This window comes from Anolis sagrei, chromosome 9 (assembly GCF_037176765.1).
Source record: "Anolis sagrei isolate rAnoSag1 chromosome 9, rAnoSag1.mat, whole genome shotgun sequence".
In the NCBI taxonomy this organism is placed as follows: domain Eukaryota; kingdom Metazoa; phylum Chordata; class Lepidosauria; order Squamata; family Dactyloidae; genus Anolis; species Anolis sagrei.
The window spans coordinates 13876505-13895076 of record NC_090029.1 but is presented as its reverse complement, the minus strand read 5'-3'; the positions used below and the strand labels follow the sequence as shown (position 1 = coordinate 13895076).

Here is an 18572-nt window from a genome sequence, read left to right as displayed (position 1 = left end):
AAATTGTTAAAGTAATATGATGTACAGTTTCTGTGTTCTTGATAAGGTTAAATGTTAATTCATAATGGTATGTGGCTAAAGCTAGTGATGTAAAAAAACCCAATATTTTCAAGTTATAATGAAGTGGTGATCGGTTAAACTTTACAGAGAAAGAATATGTGTTGTGGAATCTGAACTGTTAGGCTGAAAAATAACCCTTAGTTGGGGCAATTCCAACACAGTATAGCAGAGTACCAGGAGTAAACTCCATAACCAGCGGAAACTTATGTGTGGTGAGGTGGAATAGGCTTCTATTCCTTAGGATGGCAGAGTCAGAACTTTAGGTCCATTTTTTTTATTGAAATAAAAGAAATAAATTCTTGATAGAAAATGTCTTGGAGCTCACTAGCTTACTAAATCTCACCTTCTAAAGAAGGTAAAAGATAAAAAGTCAATGTAGCTACATTTTGTCTACAGAGAGACAAAATGCATCCTCACTGGGAGAAAGAAAAGCAGAAGAGGCATAGAGGAGACCGCATGGTCTTCCCAGGGCAGAATTCCAGAAGTTCCCTCACAGAATTCCATTACTATGCCATCAGAGGGGGAGGAGACAGTGTTGGCAGTCAAGAAGAAAGACAAAGCCCCTTAGGAAACATGTTTAGGAATGTGTGGAAAGGAATAACTGAGCTTAGCCCTGTCTCTAGTCTCGCTACTCAGAGGTTAAGATCATCTGGGGAGGTTCGTCGCAGGTGCAATTGGCAAGGACGAGAGACAGGGCCTTCTCAGCGGTGGCTCCTCGGCTCTGGAACTCTGTCTCCAGGGAAATTAGATCAGCCCCCCCCCCCCCCGACCTTTAGAAAGAGAACAAAGAAGTGGTTATGGGATCAAGCCTTTGGCTAGTAAAATAATGCAGTACAAAGCATAATTAAGGAACATGTGCAATGACAACTCGGAATGGCTATGATATACGATTTCTGTATCACGGGATTTTAATGTTTATACTAGGATGATTTTATGCTTTGTCTGAATATTTAAATTTTATGTATATGTATATTTTAATGGTTTTAATTGATTTTAAGTTCATATTTATACATATACATACATATGTTCAATTTATTGATGTTAGGTTTAATATTGTTTTCATATGTGGGGTTTTTCTGGGATTTTACATCGGTATTTGTTTGTTTTATAGAGGCATTGAATGTTTGCCATTGTATGTTGGAATCCGCCCTGAGTTCCCTCAGGGAGATAAGGCGGAATACAAACAAAGTTATTATTATTATTATTATTATTATTATTATTAGTAATTCGTTATTATTTCTTTGTGTACCGTATGTTGGCATTGAATTTTTGCCATTAGTATGTTGTAAACCACCTTGAGTCTCCCCAGGGGTGAGAAAGACTTTATATATAACTACAGTAAATAAATAAATACTCATTGAGGACTAGAAACTTGATGGCGCAAAGACTTGTTCAGTCCAGGAATGAAACCCAACCATATGTGGTTGTTTTCATTAATCTAGGTTTTGTCTTGCAATGAGACAAGGACCAAAAACATTCATATATAAACTTTCAGGAAGGATTTGAAGGAAATTGGAAAGGTGGACCAATACATTTCCCCAATTATACTGCAATGGATTATTGAAGGCTTTCATGGTCGGAATCTCTGGGTTGTTGTGTGTTTTCCAGGCTGTATGGCCGTGTTCCAGACATGAAACAATCAGGGCTAGCTAATCACCTTCCAACAAAGGATTTCCCCAGGCAGTAAGAAGCCAAACCTTGAATACTGCTAGGCCATTCAATGCTAATCAAGGTAGCCAAGTGCTGCATTCACACCTACCTTAAATAGATAAGAGTTATTTCTCCAACCCTGGACATTATTTCATATATATACCGTATATTCCAGCATATAAGACGAGTGGGCGTATAAGACAACCCCCAACTTTTCGAGTTAAAATATAGAGTTTGGGATATACTCGCCGTATAAGACTAGTCCTCTTCCAACACACGCCAAATAAAAATTTTAAAAGCATCAGATTTGATTTCAATATGGTAATTTTCCTATTACTGTACCTCCTCCTCTGCCTCTCAGATCTCGCATATGCGCACCTGCACCTCTTCACTGCAGTCTTCAGGAGCGAGATCTGAGAGGCAGAGGAGGAGGTATGGTAATAGGATACAAGGGCGGGCCAGACAGGTAAAGGAGTTGTGTTTTTCTGGGTCCAGAGCCACTCTATCTCTTTTTACCATATCCAAGGTGCCCCGGAAGCCTGCAGCTTGCAGCCATTGCCATTTTTAAGCTCCCCCCACCTTATGCGGCAGCCACAGATTCTCCAATCCGATTGGAAGTTTCAGCACCCGTTCTATAAGACTACTCCCAAGTATAGACTACTCTCACGTATAAGACTACTCCCACATATAAGAAGATCCCTGACTTTTGAGAGGATTTTCTTGGGTTAAAAAGTAGTCTTATACACCAGAATATACGGTGTATACCCCACTTTCCTAGTTTCCAACAGACGTCATAACCTTTGAGGAGGTCTGTCATAGATGCAGGCGAAACGTCAGGAGAGAATGCTTCTGGAACATGGTTAGACGGCCTGGAAAACACACAACCCATACTGCAGTGATTTTTACACAACGCATGCTCTTCCAAATTAAGTGGCATTGTGTTATAATTAAATTTCCCAATTTTCACCTTACATACAGTAATACAGTATGTCTGAGAAAACGGTGGGGAACTTTAGGGACAGGAGGTGCTGTGGCATTCTTTAGGGGCCTTCCCTGCGACTGAACTACTAGGTTTTGTTGGTGTTCAGAGTTAAAAGGGAGGGGTGGGAGAGCCAGTTTCCTTTGAGAGTAAGGGACCTGTATTGTGGCAATAGGCGTATCAAGCAGGGAGTATCAGGCAAGGACGTGGCCTGAGAACAGTTTCACAAACGCATACCAGAGTAATAATAACTCACATTAATGTTTTACAATTTTTTGAGAACTTTTAAACCTGGGAGCTGCACAGGACTAAAATCTAATTTGTGAAATCTAATTTGCTGTGAATGTTTTTAAAATTGCATTTCTACGAGGATTTTTCCCTAAGAGCATAACTTTCATTTGCATGTTTAACTATTCTGAATTAAAGTTTGTGATTCTTAAGATATACATTTTGGAAATAACCAACATTATATATATATATATATATCTTTTAAAATGTTTGTCTGGGCCTAATGGGTCGATGTCATTAATGTGTTCCATTGTTTTCTTGGCACTACTTCATAAAACATGCTTCCATCTGGTGAATTTGCCAATGGGCTAAAGCAGGCATGGGCAACTTTGGCTGTCCAGATGTTTTGGACTTCAACTCCCACAATTCGTGGCCTCAGGCCCTTTCCTTTTCCCTCTTATCTTTTATCTCACCGAGCTTTTAACTAGTTTTAATTAGTTCTTCTTTTAACCATTACATGTGGCCCGCCCATTGTCAGTGTGTTTGTGTTTATTGTAATTTTATATTGTTGTATATTCATATGTCCTTTGTAATTATGATGTTGTTTATTGTTTGCGTTTTCTGTTTGCGTTCGGTAGTTCTTTATTGTAATTGTTGTTCGAGCTTGGCCCCATGTAAGCCGCTCCGAGTCCCCATCGAGGAGATGGGGCGGGGTACAAATAAAGTTTATTATTATTATTATTATTATTATTATTATTATTATTAAGTAGCTGAGGGGTAAAAGGAAAGATCCTGAGGCCAGGAATGGTGGGAGTTGAAGTCCAAAACACCTAGAAAGAGGGCTGAAGTTGGCCCATGCCTACGCTTAATGGTTTCTAATCAGTTTTGAGAATGCAGTGTGGTGTTGTTATATGTAACAACTATCAGTACTTTGCATTGAATGATTTGTGATTAATGTGGAGGCTCTTTAAGTAATGTGGAAAGTTAGTACTTTTCATTATGAGTTGAAACTTGATGAAAAGCAAGCCTCTAAACCAAGCTCACCTCCTTTCCCTCCGCTCTTTTCAGCCTGGGTTGCCTCCGCAAAACTTCTCCATGTCGGTCACGGTTCCTGTGTCCAGCCCCAATTCTTTAACCTACAGCCACCCTGGGACCTCCCTTGTCTCTCCGGCACTGGCCGCCAGCTCTACTTTGACGGACACCACCATGCTGACCCCTCCTCAAGCCTCCTTGCACCGAAACGTATCGCCTGGGGGTCCCCAAAGGCCATCCAGCACAGGCAGCTCAAGTGAGCATTTTTTCCCCCTGTACATTAAATTTCAACTGACTTTAAGACTTCTAATAATTTCATTACATAGTAAACACATGTTTTTCTCCTTACTCCCTCTTAGGTGGTATGTTGACCACAACAGATCTCTCAGTGCCAAATGGAGCTGTTTCGAGTCCAGTGGGTAAGTTGCAAAGCTTTCCATCTCAAGAACAAATTTAATGGTGGGATCAAAAGTGTCACTTAATGAGTCTGGTAAAGACTGCTAACCTTTATAGTGTGAGTGCTAGGATGTGTGTGTCTGTAAGTTCAGTACTGGAGGCACTCATTTGCAATCAGCATCTGATTCTGTTCAGCTCTCAGAGAGTCTGGATTCATCTTGAGTTTGCCTGGCGTGTTTCCATCTCGTTATTAGAGTGTGGCCTTGGCAGGGCTTTGGAAATCTAGGTTTTCTTCCATTCCTTGTACTATTGGTGGGATTGCAAGTGCTTTATAAATTGCATCCATTGTACAATCTGATACCATATTGTGTGGTCTGTACAGAAGGTGGAATTCAATCTGGTTTGGACCACTTTGTACATAATTGCAGTGGCATGGGGGAACTGCTGTTACATATGAATGCATATAAAGCTCTAAGTGGATCCGGCCCAGTTTACCTGTCTGAACGTATCTCCCTCTGTGATCTGCCTCGGAGGTTGAGATCATTGGGGAGGCCTTGCTTTCAATTCTACCCCCCCCCCTTCAGGCGCGACTGGTGGGAATGAGAGACAGGGCCTTCTCAGTGATGGCCCCTCGCCTGTGAAACTCTCTCCCCAAGGAAATCGGGTCATCCCCCTCCCTCCTGACCTTTAGGAAAAAGGTTAAGACATGGTTGTGGTCCAAGCATTTGAGCAGTAATTGTAGCACTGCGATAATGATAATGAACTAATGTGATTGACAAATGGGCAGGCCTGGGACTACGAGTTGAATTTGCGTGATTTTAACTGTTGGTTTAATAATTGATCTTTCAATTGGTTCGATTTTAATGGATTTGTTTATTTTCGGATTGATGATATGTGTTGGCATCAAATTGCTGCCTGTTGTAAGGCTGCCCGGAGTTCCCTTCCGGGTGAGAAGGGTGAGGTACAAATGTGGAAAATAAATAAATAATAAACAAGTGCAGAAAGCATTTGGGCACCCCTCCAACTGCTCCCATTTCCAAGGGACTGCCATGATTAATTTTGTTGTCCAGTCGCTTTTCAAATGTCGCAGTTCCTTTCTCCTTCCATTTTCCTCCTCTTATTTGCAACTAACTTCAATTTATGCAATTAGAATTTTCTAAGGGCACATCTACACTGTAGAATTAATGCACTTTAACATCAGTTTAACACAGGGGTCCTCAAACTAAGGCCCAGGGGCCAGATACGGCCCTTCAAGTTCATTTACCTGGCCCCTGCTCAGGGTCAACCTAAGTCTTCCTAAGTCCACTTTCAGGATAAATGCTCAAACATATGTGAGAATATTAGATCGCGCAGGCATATTTTCATACCTATGTGCTTCTTGGATAGTAGTGATAGCATGGCTCTTTGCTTTTATGAGTGTGCAATATGCGTAACTTTCTGAACGGCATAGTGAACAGAATAGTCACCAAAACAGGAAGAAAATCAGGCTCTGTACGCGTTCGGGCGTCAGTTTTCTTTTTCTTGCACTTGTTGACAAGCTGGGGAGTTGTGCTCTGGGCTCAGTCAGTGCGGAGGCATCTGTGTTCCAGTTCTCAAATTACCGGAAGATAGCAGGAACACCTGCTGCCAGCATTACTTGCCCACTCCCAGCATCATTCAGTGATGAAGGATCCATTAGCCTGGAAAGGGCAGCATAGACGTTTTCCTGCAAAAGATTCATCCTTCCTACCAGCTATAAGGGAGAAATAGGTTTCAGCTGTAAGTGATGGAAATACGTGAAGGTATGTCAGTTCAAAGTGACGTTTGGGAAACTGAACCCATTTGGTTCTGAGATTTTGAACTGCTTGGCTTCACGGAACATTTAATTATAAGCAGCCAGCATAATATCAGTTGTAGTTGCGTGCCTTGTAGTTGTTTATGATCTATCCCAGGCACTTCAGCCCCCCAGGGGTTTTAGGCCCTTTCCTTTTCCCCCTCATGAGGAGCGTTCCCTTGTAGATCTTCACTCTCCCGTCTCCTCCAGGCGAGGCTTCAAAGGCATCCAGATTACGCCCGTTTGCTGATTTATTGCGGCAGGCACATTATTTCGCCATGATGCTGTGATTTGACAGTTTCTCAGTTGACACATTGTGGCAGGTGAGGATTAACTTCTGTCACCCCAAAAGTCTAAATGGCAGTCCAACAAATGCATGCCAAAGAAGGACATACTTCAGTTGGAATACCGTCTCATAACAAATCACTGACGTTTGTAACAATGTGGATACATTCTTTCATGTATGAAACAAATAACATTGCAAAGCAACTTTTAAGCCCATATTATTCCACTTTTTCATCCATGTGCCATATTTTGGCACATGTCTACAACTAGTTGTGGGCCTAAATACTCTACAGCAGGCATAGGCAAACTTTGAACCTTCTGGTGTTTTGGACTCCAATTCCCACAATTCCTAACTGCTGGTAGGCTGTTAGCAATAGTGAGGCTTGAAGCCCAAAACACCTAAGGGCCAAAGTTTGCCCATGCCTGATCTAAAGGAACTAAATCCTGTAATCATGGAAGCTAAAAAGCATGATAAACAGTTTAGCAAAGATATCAAAATTTGTGTTAGAGCCACCGCAAACTAGTGTTTTGCGAGAGCAAACTGTGCCAGCACGGCCGATGCTCCGCCTCTTTCTCCGCCTATTTCCCTTTGCTAGGGCAGCGATGCGAGCGTACTCTCGTGCCACCGCAAACTACAGGAAGCGAGAGCGAGCTTGCGCTCGGGCTTGCTCCGAAGCCCCGCCTTTTTCCCCCCGAGGCTGCTCTCTCTCTTGCTAGCGTGCCTGTTTTCCCTTGCTGAGGGCAGCAATGCGAGCGTACTCTCACAGTTGAATTCTGCCAACAGCGAGAGTACGAGAGTGAGAGTACGCTCGCATCGCTGCCCTAGCAAGGGGAAACAGGCACACTAGCAAGAGAGAGCAGCCTCGGGGGGGAAAAGGCGGGGCTTCGGAGCGAGCCCGAGCGCAAGCTCGCTTTCGCTTCCTGTAGTTTGCGGCGGCTCTTAGAGAAGAGCAGCTAAAGCATAACAGACAAAAAGATTTACTTGAAAGAAGGACTTTATTTCCCATGTTTTTGTCTAGTCTGTGAAGTCTCTTATCCGAAGTGCCTGGGACCAGACTTTTCAAGTCTGTGGGATTTTGGAGCATTTGAATGTACATAGTAAATGGGAAGGAAGGGTTCCAGTCACATGTTCAGCTTCTGGCTTTTTTTGTTCGGGAATCTTGGACACGTACAGGAAAGTTGAGCTATGGATTCATTATTGTTAAAAGTGTGACTTCTTGATATGATAGATCTAGGAAAAGAAAGATTATTGCTATTGCAAATTACCTTTTCTTTGCATTCTGCCCAAAGGGGTGAATTTTACAATAGTTACTTTTGCTTAGATTTACATACCTATTTCTCCCTAGTAGTTTGCTGTGAGATGTGATTCATTAGAAAAGAGGAAAGTGTTATATAAAGTGGGAGACAGGTGGAAAAGGGGAAGATTCTATTGCAGGTAGATACATTCAGTCACAGGTTGGGTTTGGATCTTATTATTTAAGAGGGTGACTTGAACGCTGTCATTCATTTGTCGGTTGAACATTGTAGCTGACTTGATAGCAAGCAACAACAACAGGATTCATAATGCATATGAGGGCAATAGGGAAACTAGTTACATTTTATGTGATTAGATTACGCATGGGCAAACTTTGACCCTCCAGATGTTTTGGACTTCAACTCCCACAATTCCTAAACCTCCGGCCCTTTCCTTCCCCCTCTCAGTCACTTACATTCAATGCGGTTATACAATTAGCAAGGACAGTCAATACATAAACAGAGGTATAGGCTTTCCCATCTTTTTCCATCTCCAGCATCTGGAGGCAATGCTTGACTCCAGCCACAGGGAGGTGCTGTCTATCTTCCATGCTGAGGAGCTTTGTTGTCTGTAGACATCCTCCCAATCGAATTGCTGGCATGTCCTTATGGGTGCCTTTTATTACCTCCCTGCTCAAAGCGGTACCTATTTATCTATTCACATTACTGCTTTCTATCTGCTAAGTGGGCAGAAGCTGGGCTGACAGATGGGAGCTCACCTTGACCCAGGCTTCAACTGCAACCTTTCAATCAGCAAGATTTTCTACAGCTGGTGGTTTAACCTGCTGTGGTAAAGCCTGGCCCTGCCTGGATTAGAGAAACTGAAACAAAGCTCACCCAGCTCTAAGAACTCCTTATATGGGAAGAGGGCTTCCTTTGCTCTCTGTGCAACCGTCTTGAGAAGAAGAAGAGCCTCTCCCTGGAGGTTGTGCCAATGTATGGGGGCTGCAATCAAAAAGTCCCTGCCACCTCCATGAGAAGCAATCTGGTTTCTTAAAGGGGGTGGGTCTTGAAACAAGGCTTTCGGGGCCCGAACTGCTATGTGGGAGGGGACATTTTGTTAGATAACCAGACCCCGGGCTATTTAAAGATTTCCAAGCACTTTAGATTGAATCAAGAATTGAATTGGCACCCATTGAAAGCCTTTTTTCCCCCCAAGGATCCTTGTTCTGTTTCCACCAGATGTCATGGAGGAGCGAAAATAAATGGAGAAAGTAGGGTAAGAGGCAGTGGGTGGGGAAATAGGCAGCTGCCACATTTGAAAGGCAAATGTGTTCTCCTTTGACAGGGAGCTGGCTCAGCAGTTCTCATGGCTGCTATGTAAATAATATTGGTGTTCCAGTAAAATAAAGGTGACGCACAGGAAACTTAGGAGGCAGGCCGGGAAAGGAGTCTTGAGGTATAGAAATACACAGGGAAGGCTTTTTCTGGAGGAGGGTTCACTTACGGACCTAGTCATTCATCGGGGAGATTAGATTTATTAAATTTTACAAACCATCCTAATACCTGGGTGGCTGTGAGATTAGGCCATGTTCCAGAAGCATTCTCTCCTGACATTTGGCCCATATCTATGGCGGGCATCCTCAGAGGTAGTGAGGTCTGTTTGAAGTTAGGAAAATGTGGTTTATATACCTATGGAATGATGTCCAGGGTGGGAGAAAGAACTCTTGTCTGCTTGAGGCAGGTGTGAATATTGCAAATGACCACCTTGATTAGCATAGAATAGCATTGCAGCTTCAAACCCTGACTGATTGCTTGCCTGGGGGTTATCCTTTGTTAGGATGTGTTAGATGGCCCTGATTGATTCTTGTCTGTAATTCCCCTGTTTTTTTTAATGTTCCTCCTTATTTACTGTCCTGATTTTAGAGTTTTTTTTAAAAAAAAAATACTAGTAGCCAGATTGTGTTCCTTTTCATGGTTTCCTCCTTTCTGTTGAAGTTGTCCACATGCTTCTTGTGGATTTCAATGACTTCTCTGTGTAGTCTGACATTGTGATTGTGGGAGTGGTCCAGCATTTCTGTGTTCCCAAATAATATGCTGTGTCCAGGTTGGTTCATCAAGTCTTCTGCCATGGCTGACTTCTAAGGTTGAATTAGTCTTCAATGGCTTTCAAATTCCTTGATTTGTGATTGGGAATTGCTGCGTTTAGTGGTCCCTATGCTGCATGGTGCTAATACTCTTTTTACTGTCTTGCCTAATCTGTTAGATAGAAATAAAATGTGCTTTAAAATATAAGTAAATATTGAGGTGGTGCATCAGGTATAACATTTAACTGCCACAAAGAGCAGAACATCAGGAAGGAATCATGTCACTGCTGCCGTTGACACCTTCGATGAGCTGGAGACCTGATGCATTACAAGTGTGTCAGTTCTATTCAGAAGGAATCCATTTACCATGTCTACAAGATTTGAGGATGGACAATTATCTGGAAAAGGAGAAGGTATTCCTTGTTGAGGCTTCTCTTGTATTTCAGTCACAGAATTCTTTGGAAGTTTTTCCTTTGTAGCATCCCATGTTTATGAGATAAAGCCCATTTTCCCGAGAGACCGACCCTTGCTGAGCTGTTCTGGGGACTAAACCCTTTCAAGAGTCATGCTTCCTTTGGCTGTTCAAACTTTCTTTCCTCTAGGACCCATGACTTTGCACAGCATTGGTAGGAATACATCTAATAAACGTGTTGTCAAAGGATTTCATGGCCAGAATTGGGTTGCTGTGAATTTTCTGGGCTGTCTGGCCATGTTCCAGAAGCATTCTCAACCTCTGAGGATGCCTGCCACTGATGTGGGAGAAACATCAGGAGAGAATGCTTCTGGAACATGGCCAGACAGCCCGGAAAACTCATAGCAACCCATCTCATAAATTCTGTGTAGCGGCACATGTGTTCAGCCAGTAATGCTTTCTACGTGGAGCTTCTTTTGGAAATGGTTCTCACTCAGACCTTCAAAGATGCAACAGGTGGCAGGAAGTCTTGGTCACAGACTTGCTGCCTGACATCTACATAATAGCTTGCTTGTGGTTTCAAAAGAACCCTTATGCTTGACACTTCACAGTAAACACACACATACACATACACACACATGCACCCTGACCTGATCTAGTCAGTTTTAAAACCATTGCTTTGAATTAGCTTTGGATTGGCCATGAAGACAGTGATAAAGTTGTTTTCTGTGTGAAATGGACATTTTGTGTCATAATGTATTCATGTTATTAAACAAAAATATATTTATTACAATTAAATTAAAATACAATATATCAGTATTTTGGAGCAAGTAAAATAAATAAGTGGAAGTGCTTGCTCTTTGTGATTTTGGCTCAAGATGATCTCTGAAGTTAGCCACTTCTCCCATGTTGAGTAATTACATTAATTGGGATAATTGAACTTTTATTTTACTTGATCAATGAATTTCGTTTTATAGAAAGGAAAAAAAATCTTCAGGTAATGGACTTGTGCTAGCAATCAAGTAAAGCTGCTGTTTATGTCAGAGTGCTTCCAAAAAAACCCCATTTTTGGCAAGTGATGACAATTCTGCCTGGATCCTGATGCAAGCAAGGCGCATTAATTCTGCTTTGTGTTTGCTTTTCTCACACTTTTTTTTAAAAAAGATACAAAATACTGCCTTTTATCATAGGTGTGCATATATGTCCACCCAGTTCATGCCTCTGCGAACGCATATTGTGTTGAGAAGAAGGCACTGGCATGGAAAGGGTGCACCAGGCCTCCTTTGGGAAGGCTGCCTGACAATGACATCATGTTGTAATCATTATCTGCCTCTGGCTGCTGACCTTCTGCTCAAAAACCTTGTGCTTTGGAGTGCCCTTTCCGTTGGGTTGATAATTTGATGCACTCACTTTACCAAGAATGGCCTCCATCGACTCAAGCTGTTTCTAAGGTTTTGCAAACACAAATGACTCCTCTTGTTGGGAAAATATATCATCAGGAGGAGCACCATCACACATAATTCATTAGCAGAAGAGTGAGTCTGTATGGGTGAGAAAGAGAAGCACATGCATGCATTCAACAGAGGAGCATACAACTCTTCTGTTGCGCCAGCTCCCCTGGCTGCCAGTTTGCTACCGGGCACAATTCAAAGTGCTGGCATTAACCTATAAAGCCCTAAACGGTTCTGGCCCAGCTTACCTTACCTCCTATGAACCCACTAGGATGTTAAGATTGTGTAAGGAGGCCCTGGTCTCAGTCCCGCCTGCATCACAAGCACGTCTGGCGGGGACGAGAGACAGGGCCTTCTCAGTGGTGGCCCCTCGGCTGTGGAACATCCTTCCTACAGAAATTAGATCAGCCCCCTCCCTGTTGGCATTTCGGAGGAAAGTGAAGACCTGGTTGTTCGAGCAGGCATTTGAATAGGCAGTGTATTGAATATAGGAATATGAAACAACGGATTATGAGATTGGATCTTGATTCTACCTATGAGACGCTAATGAGATGTTATAGTTATGTTTAATTGATTTTTTTATTATATTATTGTTTCTAACTGTTTTTAACTCTTTTTATTGAATTTTGCTATTGTTAACCGCTTTGAGTCTCTCAAGGGCTGAGAAAAGCGGTATATAAATGGTGTAAATAAATAAATAAAATAAATTCACACATGCATGTATGTAAAACATTGGTTCTCAACCTGTGGGTCCCCAGGTGTTTTGGCCTACAACTCCCAGAAATCTCAGCCAGTTTACCAGCTGTTAGGATTTCTGGGAGTTGAAGGCCAAAAACATCTGGGGACCCCAGGTTGAGAACCACTAATGTAGAGCCTCTTGGGCTGAGTACCATAGTTTATGGTTCTTCCTATTTAGCTAGAAAATGGCTTTACTTTCTAACAGGCAGAGTGCTTCAGACCCCTCTGCCTGACTGAGTGAATGAAGCAATGTGCAGAAAAATCATTTGTGGGAAGCTTAAAGTCAGAGAGTGCCACGAAAGGGTAGGAAATGTTCCCTGAAAGACTTGACAGTCCCTTGCAAGCAGTGCTGCAGGAAATGACTGTATTGGGTGTGGAGGCAACAGCAGCTTTAACACATGCGCTGCCTGCCTGCCTGCTTGGAAAAAAGTCATCAGAAGAGGCTCCTAGAAGAAGAAAGGACTCCTGCCCTGTACTTAGGCAATTCCCATTGAGATACACAGACCTTCTGGATAAATATTCATGAGCACCTCTGCTTTGAAGAAGCCTCTCTGGCAATTAAACAGAGAATGCTTGCTTCAGGTGAAGACGCTTAGAGCGTGGCCTTTTAGACTCTACTAGCACTAAAAGACGTCTGAATAATATACAAGCTCCCAATAGTTGTTTACGAGGGCTGTGTCCATTTCAGCCAGGCAAGTATCTAATGGACTTCATCAAAGGCACATTTGGTGATGTTGAAAGAAAACCCTAAGACACAATTAACATTGTTGATAATTTCATAAGAGCATGCTGTAATATTGGTCACCCTGAGTTCTGCATCGTAGACTTTGTCTGCAAAGTGTTAAATGACAAAAGTATATATCTGATGTGTTGCCAGACATTCTTAACGTGAGAAAAACCTTTGCGGTACAATTGCAAGCATCATTTTGTTTGCATTCGAGAATACTGGTGTCCTTCGTCTTCCATTCTTGAAGAGTGGAATGGATGTTGAGTATTCATCATCTGCAAACCATTTTTTCCTTCATATCCGTAGGCAGATTTTTGTGTGAATTTGGATAGATTCTGTCTCTGCCACTTGCGACAGCTCTATTGGTATGCCATCTGTTCCTGGTGATTTATTTCTCCCAAGTACTTTGAGAGTAGATTCCACTGCTCTTTCTAAAACGGTATGTTTGTTTGTTTTTTTTGGAAGGAATCTCACTTGTTCATCTTTTTTCTATAGTTCTTCAGTTCACTGCTCCATCATATGTTTTTATCCTGATCATATAATGCATTTTTTTTCAGATTGTATGATCTTGCAGAAGAGGTTCTCCCTTTTTTGTTTTCTCCTATTTCTTTTCACTGGTGATGATAATACGAGGGGTATTTTTAAAGTAAGGTCCGTTTTGTTGTAGACACTAGTAGTTCGCGTGCATACTGCAACGAGCGCGTGCGTCATGTACCAGCATGCCTCGGGAACAACTGTGCTCAGTTTCCGCTCTGTAGCTAACCTGTACGGTTCTGTTCTGTGCTTTAAAGATGTTTAAGACTATCAACTCACCCACCGCATGTGAGGTTCGCTCAGTGATACAGTTTTTGTCAGCAAGGAACCTACCTGCTGCAGAAATTCATCGACAGATTTGTGAAGTGTACGGTGATACTGTTATGAGTGAAAGCAAAGTGTGTAAGTGGCTACGACAATTCAAAGATGGCTGTGACAACGTCTATATGAGGACCACTTCGATCGCCCTTCTTTGTTTACAGACGATTTGGTGGGTTCAGTTGAAGCGAGGATTCGTGAAGAGAGTATTTTAAAATTGGTTCAGAGGTAAGATAAGTGTTTGAACAAACTTGGCAACTATGTCGAAAAATAGAGTGAAGTATGTACTTTCTGAAAATAAATTTACTTTTTTGAAATAAACTTTCGTTGTGTTTATGTTCAAACGGGCCTTACTTAACAAATACCCCTCGTACTTCGCTCTGACATACACGTTTAGCGTGTTTTCCTGGTATTAGAGTTTTGCTCTCACTGTAGACATCCCTGGCAGCCTCCTCCTCCTCCTCCTCCTCCTCCTCCTCCTCCTCCTCCTCCTCCTTTCATCATTCTGCTTTATTTATGTGCCAGCCATGCTAGGCCAATGTTAGCTGTGATGTGACATTACATCAAAGTGCACACATCTGTTTACAGAAGCAAGCACTCATATAACGGTATTGTACATCCTGTAAGACTTACATGCATGCCAGGTTGACAGCTCTTTAAAAAACAAGACCTCAAAAACATTCCTTATGAGGATGGGCTGTAGCTCAGTGGAAGTAACATACATTTTCCATGTTGATTTCCCAGGTCTGGGCCCCAAAAGGAGAATGCAAAGAGACTGAACTTGTCCTCTCTCTCTCTCTCTCCATTTTCTCTCTCCTGAGTTGTCTTTATTGACTCATTTTATTATGGAGAGCACAGATGGGGTTGGTTAAATGCTTAACATCAACTCCTTAAAAATCAATTCGATGTGTTATGTAAATACTGCCTATTGGTTGACTGTGTGTGCCAACCAGCCTGCGATGACTCTTCAGTTTGGGCTTGGATTCCACATGCTGTTTCTTTTTTCCCCCTGTAGCCAGAAACAAATGCTTGACCAGATTCCCATCTTTTTCAGCCTGGTTACAATTACTGCGTGTTCTTCCCCATTCAGGAGTATTTACAGTTTTCAAAATGCGGTTGCTAAGTTACAGCTCTTAGTGCAATTGTTCAGGCATTTCAAATGCCTGTTTCCAAAGAACTCTTGGATATTGCTTTTAAAAAATGCACAAAGAGCTGGGACATCTTTCGTAGATATAAAAAAAATATTTTTTATATAAACTGGAAGAAGAATAATTACTCAGTGCCTGAAACTGTGAGGTCCTTTCACACAGACAGTATAACATGCAACCAAAACAGAAGAAGAAGAAAACAGAGCAAAAGAAAAATACTCAAAATATCCTTCATATCCTGCATTTCTCCCAATAAGGTTATATTTGAATTTGGGAGAACTCTGATCACAAATGCTAACTAATGCTCAAACTTTCGTATAGTGGCACTTATTTCACATTCCATAATTTTGCTTTCACATACAAGACAGACTCCAACAAGGCATGGAACAAGAGTTGCCAAATGTACAAGGGCTGAAGAATGAGAGACCAAATTGCTATTATCCCCATGATAATGGAGGAAGTTAGGGAGTTCCAGAAAAACATCTGTTTCTGTTTTATTGACTATGCTAAAGCCTTTGACTATGTGGATCATAATAAACTGTGGCAAGTTCTGGTGGTTTGGGGAGACCAAGCCACCTTGCCTGTCTCCTCAGCAATCTGTATAACGACCAAGCAGCAACAGGAAGGACTGACCATGGAACAACAGGCTAGCTCAAGATTGGGAAAGGAGTATGGCAGGTCGGTCTACTCTCCCTTGATCTATTCAATTTATATGCAGAACACATCATGCGAGGACGTGCAGGCTTGACAAATCCAAGGCTGAAGTTAAAATTACTGGAAGAACCATTAACAACCTGAGATATGCAGATGATACCACTTTGATGGCTGAAAGCGAGGAGGAGCTGAGGAGCCTTCTAACCAGGGCGAAAGAAGACAGTGCAAAAGCTGGATTGCAGTTAAACATCCAAAAAACCAAGATGATGGCAACCAGACTGATTGATAACTGGCAAATAGAAGGAGAAAACGTGGAGACAGGGACAGACTTTGCATTTCTAGGCGCTAAGATTACAACAGACGCAGACTGCAGCCAGGAAATTTATTTATTTATTTATTTCATATATTTATATCCCACCCTTCTCCCCACACAGGGGACTCAGCGCAGCCTCACATGAGCCTCAGAGGATGCTAACAGCATAAATACCATAAAAATTACAATTCACAATAAAATCATTTTAAAACATTGTACATCATCAGTAAAATTTAACAATAAATTAATAGATTAACGTGCCAGTAAAACCAAGCCGAGCCAAGAAAATCCATGTCGCAAAATCCAAATTTCCTTTTCCTATTTCCACTGGCCTCTAATCGAACGCATGGCCCCAGAGCCAGGTCTTCAGTTGTCTTCTAAAAAACAGGAGGTGGCCAACCTGATGCCCTTAGGGAGAGAGTTCCACAGACAGGAGGCCACTGCCAAGAAGGCCCTGTTTCTCGTCCCCACCAACCGCATTTACGAGAGTGGTGGGATCGAGAGCAGGGTCTATCCTGATGATCTTAAGCTTCGTGATGGTTCATAGCAGGAGATACATTCGGACAGGTAATCAGAAAACATTTCCTTCTTTGGAGGAGAGTAATGACCTATCTCAAAAAAATAGTGTAGAGATCATTCTGGCAACGAAGGTCCGCATAGTTAAAGCAATGGTTTTGTTATAAAATTAAGCATTCAGTCCCCTAGCATGATTACAAAGAGAAGTTATCAGGCATATGTGTCCATATCAGGCATGGGCAAACTTTGGTCCTCCATGTGTTTTGGACTTCAACTCCCATAATTCCTAACAGCCTCCTGGCTGTTAGGAATTGTGAGAGTTGAAGTCCAAAACCCCTGGAGGACCAAAGTTTGCCCATGCCTGATGTGGACACACAAACACCAAAAATATTGCGGTAGGCTCTTAGGAATGGTGGGAGTTGAAGTCCAAAACACCTGGAGGACCCAAGTTTGCCCATGCCTGGTCTATATCATAATAGCCATAAATAATTTAAATGTCCATATGTTACCAACATATGATTACTTTTACCTATATTGTAAAATAAGTAAGTATGTGTTTTATGAAGTTGTCTTCATAACTGGAGTCAGGCATGATTAAATCACAGTTTATCTAAAATTGGGTTGAAGGAGTTCAAGGTTGATGGTCTTGAAGCCATGTGGGTGGAGGTCAGGAAAGTCATGGGTGAGCCCAAAGCTCGCAGCGGCATGATTCTTGTAATTATAATCCACAGGTTTGGTGTTTAGCCATGGTTTAGTTCTACATTCTTCGCGTAGGCTCAGGCTTACTCCTCCCACCCCTCCCTAGCAGTTCCACAAGCAGGAGATAGGAATATAATTTTGCTTCCATTTTCAAAATAATTGTGGCTTGTCATTCTATTCAGAGCCATGCAGACTATTAATAGCAAACAGGAATTTGAGGTTAGGTTATTTACCTAAATCATAGTTAACTGATTAATCACAAGTTCTTAACGTGAAGGCCTGATGACTCCCTCCAGTTGTGGAAGCAGAAGTCTACCCTTCTGGTCCCCTCCCCAGAGATATGCTAAAGGAGGAAAAGCCCGGGTTGCATTATGTTTCAGCATTGCATTCGAGTAACTCAATTTTGCATCTTGCTCTGAATTTGCAAAATGTCTGAATGGACATTTTGGATCATATTTTCTGTGCAACGTGAGCGCTAGAAATTATTGGAGGCATTTCTGGGGTCCTTCTGTACAGTATGGCATGAGATGTTGATCATGCTTTCTTGATTTCCCAAATTAATTATTTATCGTATCAGAAGCGAATTGAAGGTACAGTTATAATGTATTTTTAAAAAACACACAAACAAAGTTAAAAACCTGACACGATACTAGGTTTCCTTTGACTAGAAGTTGGCTGCTGGTGAAGCTGTGAGAAGGTCCTCTGTTGTGCATGTGGCAGGGCTCAGACTGCATTGTAGTCAGTGGTCTGTGGTTTGTTGTGGACTCCACTTTGTGGCCCCATTTCTGAAAGTTGGCTCTGCAACACGTGGTGCCAGTTCAGCGCCTTCCAAATCGCCCACTCTTCTGTGTACCCAGGAGGGAGTCTCTCATCCGATCTTAGCCACTGATTGAGGTGCTGAGTTTTAGCCTGCCACTTTTGGACTCTTGCTAGCTGAGGTGTTTCTGTAGATCTTGGAAAGCTATTTCTTGATTTAAGGTGTTGGTGTGCTGGCTGATATCTGAACAGAGGCTGGACCGAAGATGTCACCAACTTGGCCTTTTATTACAGGCTGCTACTTCTTGATGGCTGCTACTTCCAGTGGTGTAGGACTTAGTCATCCTGTGATAATGCAGCATGTCTCATTAAGAGCCACATCCACTGTTTTAGCGTGGTGAGATGTGTTCCACACTGGGCATGAGTACTCAGCAGCAGAGTGGCAAAGCGCAAGAGCAGATGTCTTCTCTGTGTCTGGTTGTGATCCCCAGGTTGTGCCAGTCAGCTTTCGTATGATATTGTTTCTTACACCCACTTATTGCT

General features: G+C 42.2%; 1 protein-coding gene across 11 annotated transcripts in view; it reads left to right on the top strand.

Annotated features, from left to right (window-relative positions):
• MEF2A (myocyte enhancer factor 2A) overlaps window positions 1-18572 on the top strand; it is a 116118-nt gene that overhangs the window by 71913 nt on the left and 25633 nt on the right. For 7 of the 11 annotated variants that reach the window (XM_060755657.2, XM_060755662.2, XM_060755660.2 and 4 more), the window contains 2 exons: window positions 3986-4205; window positions 4309-4368. In XM_060755657.2, coding sequence (XP_060611640.2) covers window positions 3986-4205; window positions 4309-4368 — 280 coding nt within the window. Of the gene's footprint in view, window positions 1-3985; window positions 4206-4275; window positions 4369-18572 lie in introns of all 11 variants that reach the window. The other 4 variants (XM_060755654.2, XM_060755656.2, XM_060755659.2 and 1 more) reach the window with 1 other exon arrangement.